This window comes from Halyomorpha halys, unplaced genomic scaffold (assembly GCF_000696795.3).
Source record: "Halyomorpha halys isolate HHAL.00 unplaced genomic scaffold, Hhal_1.1 Scaffold448.1, whole genome shotgun sequence".
NCBI lineage: Eukaryota > Metazoa > Arthropoda > Insecta > Hemiptera > Pentatomidae > Halyomorpha > Halyomorpha halys.
The window spans coordinates 1,452,640-1,460,350 of record NW_027107821.1 but is presented as its reverse complement, the minus strand read 5'-3'; the positions used below and the strand labels follow the sequence as shown (position 1 = coordinate 1,460,350).

Below are 7,711 nucleotides of genomic sequence, written 5' to 3'. Positions count from 1 at the left end.
ATATTTGTTTTGTATTTCTTTCAACAAAATGGCCATTAGATTTAAAATTTCTCCATGTATGTTTGATGTATCATAAGATATCTTTGAGTTTTATTTATATAATATATATTGATGTATCATGTTTCATTTATACCTTGAAATAAAATTTTAAGATATTCAATCAAGTTACAATTCATTTCAAATGCACTATGAGCTCTGAAATAATAAATTTGATCAACAGATAAAAATCTGATTAAAACTTTCTCCAGTAAAGTAATTGTATAAATTAGATTTCCATGTTCAATGCCAATCCATTCCAAGTTATTACCATAAAAATACAATCATCATTCCATTGATTAATTAAATGTTTCCCTCTACTTACGGTGAAATAATTTATAATTTGTTACAACTTTTAATTTTATTCTTCCGAGTAAAGGCTATTACCCAAAATTTTCATCTTTATATGAATAAATATTTATCATGTGGTTAGTTTCTTCAATAATATTCTTACTTGAATCAGATTTTGACCAAATATATGAATACTTCAGTGCTAGGCATTTGTAGTTAGCGTATACACACACTTAAAGTCTTTGTTTTTATATAATTCAAAATAATAAGGTTAGTATCTATAAATTGTAAATAATTATTAACTTAATTTTATAATAAAAGCTTTAATTCTTATTCCTAAAAATATTCATGAAAAGATTCAACAATTACACTATTTTTTCCTATAATATCACACATTTAATCGGACCAAACAATCCAATTTTATATAACAAGTTTCTTATTATTCTCCAATCATGTTTTTACCAATCCCTACACTATGTTCATGGTAATTTGTTTTTGTTTTTTTTCAGCCAAGACTCCCATTGGAGTCTTATATTGCCTAACCATGGTTGGAGGTCAAAGTTCTTCATTTTGTGGGACTGCTACTCAATAAAAAAAGTCAACATCCCAGGCCGGATTCGAACTGGCACTGCCAATAGGCATCTAATTGGTAAGACTGTGTCTTAACCACTGAGCTATGGGCGGCCAGTTATGGTATCAGTTAATATCTTCTTTACATCTAGGTGTAGAATATCTTCACAATACTTATCTCAAAAAGAAACAGACATGCTAATATTCGGTACTACTTACATAAATAGCAAAATAACTTCTAAATATCATGATGCAGTTTTGAAATTAGAACATAACTTTTAGTTTCGGCCTATTATAAAATTATAAAAATTATTATATTTACAAAAAATTAAAATTATAATTATATGATTTTTCTTCAGTCCAATGTTCGTACATTTGTAAATATATTTTTTAAATCAACAATTAGCTTTATTAAACTAAATTAGGTATTCTCATTTACTAATTCTATGTAACATTTATGTCAACTATTCTTCAATTAAAAGTATTTAGTGCAATCAGTAACTCTCACTTATTACCAACAAATATCCTGGATTTATAATAATCAATTATCAAAAATGGGTCATAAAATATTAAGATAAAACTAAACAACCAACTTCGAGAGTGAAAAGATACAATACACAAAACTACCCTGTAGCTAACAGTTGGGAACTACGGGTTTCAATGGCAAATTTTTCTCTCCTAGTCTTAATTGGGATAAATATATAAATGTATTATTGTAATACTGCACACCGAATACCTGATAATTTCAATGGTAGAAAAGAAAGAGATCTTCACGAACTAGAGGTTCTTGAGGGATGATTAGCTTAAGAACTGATTCAAAGAACCAATTTTTTTCTTTTATCGTAATATTAATTTATCTTGAGTATTTTTGAGGCAATTGATTTCATAGCATTCCAACAAAATGCCACAAATTCTTGAGCTTCCACTCTATTAAGGTCTTTGTGACAACCTAAAAAAAGGCAAACAGGCTTCGATAGGGCTAATAATATGTTCGCCTATATAAGCCCACTTGTCAGGCTAATGTCTCATTCCTCACCTCTAACTGTACCAATTGTAGTTACTTGTAATCTTTGTCTTATTACCAACTTATCTTCAATAACTACAGTTACCTAATGCAGAAAATATATTTTTAAATGACTGTGCATTTATAATAATTCATATTAGAAACAATATATACCTTGAAAAAGTTGGATATGACTTTCACGTTGTCATACAAAATGCCATAATGCTTTAGAATTGCTGTAACAAGATCTCCAAGCCCAGCAGAAAAAACAAGAACTGGAACTTCTTTTTCACTAAGAATTTTGAAACATTCTTCAATGTGATCCCTAAAATAAATAATTTTACAATATAATAATGCAAATTAAATTCTTTCATTTGGTAATAATGCATAATATGCAGCGTTTTGAAATTCTATTCTTAAAATATATATATATTAGAAAAGAGTTACCTTCCTACTGAGAGTCTTGTCAAAATTTACAATTTTCAGAATGGTTCCTAACATACAAAAATAAAAAAAATCATAAAATATTCCTTGATCATAAATCAATATTTAAATTTTTACGTATTTGAATGTTTTATGAAAAAATATATAAATAGTATGGAATAAAAAACTGAAATTATTTAATGTAGTTAAATTACAAGTGTACACTAAATAATGTCAAGAGTTGCTCCAAGATAACATACAATTCTCAGAATGATGACAGCTCTGAAAACTTGTCAGGAAAATCATGTCAAAAACAAGATAAGACAAGAAATAAAATGGACAACGCTCTTAATTAAAGAAGCTCATGTAAAAAACACTTAAAATAGTTGGAGCTTATTTATCACATGATTTAATAGTAATAAAATACATTAAATAACAAACTATTAAACAAAAAAAATTAGAAAATGCATAATTAGAAATAGTGACTTTCAAAACAACAGTTCTGGATACACATACTTATAAAGTATTTTATAGTATTACTAAAACATCACATTTTATTTATATCTACACTGAAACAAAAAAAAATTTAACATGTACATAATAAATATTTGTATGAGAAAGTACACATTACCAAATTGAATCTAAATATACAAGTGGTCAATAAAAAAAGTCATTAAAAATATTTCAACAAAAGAAATATTAACCATTGGTCTCACACAATACTTACTAAATATGGTGACATTTAGTAAATACTGACAATTATAATATAGTATGTTATTATTAACTCACTAGCATACAGTACTACCATTACTAAGCCTTGATGATATGTGATATAGTATATTATTATTAACTAGCACTACCGTTACTAAGCGTTGATGATATGTGCTATAGTTTATTATTATTAACTAGCACTACCATTACTAAGCCTAAATGATATATAATATACTATAAGACAATTCCAATGTTATTACAAGAATTCAGTAATATCGTTGATGATTGGTTGATGATGTATGAGTTGTATAAATATTTGGTTGGGTATTGGCGCATTCTCACAAAAATCTGTAACAACCATAAGATTGGAAAACTATGCAGTCCATTATTCCAATTTTCCACAATCAAGAGTTAGTTGGTTGAATGCTGAGGTGGGATGATGGAATTCAGGACAATTGAAAGTCAATTTGCTCGACAACAAGCAAAAATTCACATAGGATTTAACACTTAAGGTCGTTCCATATTTAATTTGTTGTGAAATGGGTTAGAGTTATGCATAAGAATAATTTATATTTGTTCATCAGTGACCACTAACACAAAACCAGTAATTTATACCAAATGGAAAAATATTATATAAAATGAATGAACAGTGAGATGATTTTCTGTAAGATCTGAAATTGATATGACATTGTTAATACAAAAATCTTATCTTAAATTGTATCCATAACAATCACTTTTGTTACATAAATTTTTATTTCATAATATCTTTTATTAGAAAAAAAAAGTACATAAAAATCCTGCAATAAGATGTTTCATATTCTTATGGTGAGTTTTCCCATTTTTACTGTTACATAACTATTCTTATCTGAGCAGTTATTTTCAACATGAGGTAGAATAAAAATTAAATAGAATAAAAAGAAAAAAATATTTCTGGAAGAGTATATCAACAATTTTACCTTAGCTTAACACAGGAATCTATAACTCCTTGAGCAATTTTTTCTGGCTCATAAGGAAGTCCAACAAAAAGTTTATCCTGTGAACTCCACCACTCTTGCATATGAGGAAGTTTATCAGCAATGGACATATTAGGGTCATCTTCAATGGCTCTATATTTATTGAAAAGATTTTTAGCTCCCTCTGTGAATTCCGATGGGAGTGTAGGAATTTGTTCAAATACACCTAATTTTTGAAAAAGTAATAATTAAATTTAAAGTAGTAAATTCGTTTAAAATGCATTAGTACTTCCATTACTAAATACTAACAATAACTACTTAAGGTGGGTTTTCCATTGTCATGATGTTTGCTAATAGTTCTATCAAAATCAGTAATGATCTGCAGTTTATTACTACCACCTTCTTTAATTTTTTTTATTTTGCTAATCACTAATTCCTTATCTTTCATTCTGACCTTATCATCATTCAGACCAGCAGCCTGTTAGCACAAAAGAAATTAGTCCAGTCCATATTCCAAATCAATCATAAAATAAAACAGGAAAAAAAACACATACATTTACTATTTCGCTAAGATTTGTTGACATTTTAAAACAATATAAACGTAAAATGAATACTATTTAAATTTAATTGTGAATCAACAACGACAACCTCTAAATTGAAACTAGCCGGTTGTTGAACTGTGCAAAATCAACGTGCACAGGGCACTATTGCCAACATTATCTATCGCTTTCCCAACTTTCTTTTGCAATGATAGTAGTGCATTGATAGCTCTGTTTAGACGTTTATCATTAATTATTTTTTCAGTATTTATTTGTTTAATATCTGAGGGGACAAATTAAATAAATATAATAAGCTTATTAACTGATCTTTATATACAAAATTGTAGCAAATCCACATCTCGGAGACGTCGGAACGGGAGGGGGGATAAATAGTCATACACCCTCTATAATTTGAAAAGTTCAGAAGGTTTAGATTTGAGAAGCTACTTCGAAATACATTTAAACATTATTCAAAGAGATTATTATAATCAAAATTATTATGAGTTGTTTTATTAGTGAGTTGTTTTTCAAAAATGTTCAGGAAAATGTTAAATTTCAGAATGCATTTTGCATACTTGCGGTAAATTGGGTAATCTTGTCAAAATCTACCAACATCAATAGATGAAATTCGCAGTCTTTTGATGTTTTTAATACACATACATTAATAGAGGATATTTCGTTTTCTAGTGTTAGGCTTGATTTTATGTACCGGTATATTTTTAATTTAAGCTGCATTAAAATGGTTTGATAACTCTTACTAAAACTTATTTATTTCAGGGCAAAGTCCAAAGAGTTATATTTATTATAAAGAGTTATTACCAAAATCAGCAAATTAAAATCAATGAATAAGATTTAATTTGCTGATTTTGGTAATAACTCTTTATAATTATTTATTATAAAGAGTTATCCAATAATAAGCATTCATTTTTAGCATCTAATTTATTTTATGTTATTAATCGTTTTATTATATGTTATCCAATGTTGAGCCTTGTTTTTAGATTAATAACTTTAATAATATTATTCACATTCCGATAGTATCTATTCATATTAGTATAATTTCATAACAGTATAATTTTGGAATGATAGGAATATTGAAGGAAAGAGTATAAGAAAAGAAGAAAAACAGTAAAAAGTAAAGGCTAGAATTCGCTGTATATTTGCTTTTTTTTTTTTTGATTTATTTATTTATTTTTGTAATATTTTGAGAAAGCGTCATTCGGTTGAGGCAACCCCGCCATATTCTTGGGGCACCCAGTTTGGGAACCACAGGGGTAACCAATTTCATTTCTTTACTGGTTATTGTCTCTATCTCATAACTAATGTTAATGCTATATAACCTCAATGATTTTTAGTAGTGATTGTCACATTAAACTGTGAAATTACTTTGTCATTAGACGTAAATTTTTGCAAACGTAGCAGGCGTAAAATAGTTAGCTAAAATAAACGACTGTTTTATCATTCTGTTTGTATCTTTCTTTATCGGTGTACCTAGACTAAAAATATTCGGGGATGAACTTTATATATATATATATATACTTTCCACTAATGAAATGTTCATTTAACATGTTCCTGTTCCACCTGCCCCTCAAAACCCCGATTTAGCGACAGTTTTATCTTACCTTTTGAAAATTTATTAAAACGGGAAGAGGAGACTTGAGTTAAAAAATTAGTTGAATCGAGTAACATTGAAAAACCGTGTGAAATAATAGAAATGTTTTTTATTTCTAAAATGATGCAATTCTTCTTCATCACGGAAGTGGTATCCAAACTGAAAAGAAGGATTTTTTACAGTGGGGCAGTAGAGAAAAAAAATCAACGATTAAGAAGTGGCTTCTTTTATTATGTTTACGAGAAAAACCGTGAAACCTTAAAAACAATTTATGATCACCTGAGGACGCCTTTGTCTAGAATGCGATACATAATAATAAAAACAAGATAATGAGATATAGAAGCGGCTTCATATGGTGTAAAAAATGGCCTTCAAAAATGTCAGAGATGGTTTGCAAATCTAATCAGAAAAACTGTCAGATGAGTGTTTCCGAGTTTTGTACATAATTTTGTAGTTCTTCTGGATACACAATACAGGTTTTAATTATTGTTCGTATTTTAAGATAATATGATTATCCTAGAAGAGAAGCCCGACAAAAGCCATCCACCAATCAATAGGTGGAAAGGAAAAACAATTTTCAGATGAAGCGTGATGAATTTTGGAACCATGTAATCTTTACTATATGAACAACGCTTTTAACTACATGGTTCTAATGGAAGAATCTTGGTTTGGTGGAAACCAAACACTGAACTTAAACAAAAAAAATTGTATGGGACAGTTACACATGGAGAAAGGTCAGTGATGTTTTGGGGCTATTTTTCTTCAAAGAGGGTTGGTTACCTTGCATTTATAGGCTGAATTATGGATTGAAGATGTTGATCTTCACAAAAGAAAGAGTAAAACATGTAAAATAAAAGTGTTTTTATGGTGACTTTGGTTTTTAACTTTCACTACTTCATCTATGAAATATATAGGAAGGGAAAGTATTGTGATCGTGAAAAATTTCAAATTCGAATTTTCGGCGGAACTACACGTTTTGAGGTATCCTGAGTCCAAATAACTAGGTCCATGGACGTAGGCAGGGGGGAAGGGACCGTGGCTCCCCTCTAGATTTTTGGAATTCAAGTAAAAAAAAAATAGTGAACTTTTTTGATAGATGACTTTTTTTCTGAAAACATGCAATAAGTAGTAAGGTAACATTATAGAGTTGACATCTTCACGGATCACAAAGGGATAAGATAGATACACGTCGATTCTTAAAAGAAAAAACAACATAAGATTCAATGAGCAAAATTATTCGTCATATAATAATGGGCAAAACGAATAAAGAGCCATTTTTAGATTCCATTCTTCCTATTATAACTTACGGTCTACCATTTTTATAATATCAGAACGTTTGATAGAAAACCTTATCATCACCTCTTATATTTTTTTATTTATTGTGTGTATTTATGAACAACAATTAAGTTTAAGCTCGATTTTCATAACTTTATTGTGATTAAAGCCAATACAAATTTAAAAAGTAATGAATGAATTTTAAGAAATAGCAATGAAAGGATGGGAATACTTCTTGGAAATCGTAATTAAATATCTTTCTTTTACCCAATGTTTCCGAATGGACTGTATATACGTGTGT

General features: G+C 28.6%; 1 protein-coding gene across 2 annotated transcripts in view; it reads right to left on the bottom strand.

The window, feature by feature from the left end:
* LOC106682872 (7-methylguanosine phosphate-specific 5'-nucleotidase A) overlaps positions 1-4,694 on the bottom strand; it is a 6,926-nt gene extending 2,232 nt beyond the window's left edge. The window contains exons 1-6 of one of the 2 annotated variants that reach the window (XR_001343489.3): positions 4,542-4,694; positions 4,297-4,465; positions 3,991-4,213; positions 2,075-2,225; positions 1,934-2,006; positions 1,634-1,846 (exon numbers count right to left, since the gene is read on the bottom strand). Coding sequence is in view for 1 of the 2 variants with exons in the window: in XM_014423973.2 (XP_014279459.1) it covers positions 2,075-2,225; positions 3,991-4,213; positions 4,297-4,465; positions 4,542-4,571 (573 nt within the window). In the remaining variant the exon portion in view is untranslated. The remainder of the gene's footprint in view (positions 1-1,633; positions 1,847-1,933; positions 2,007-2,074; positions 2,226-3,990; positions 4,214-4,296; positions 4,466-4,541) is intronic. The other variant, XM_014423973.2, reaches the window with a different exon arrangement.
* Between the last annotated feature and the right edge of the window lie 3,017 nt (positions 4,695-7,711).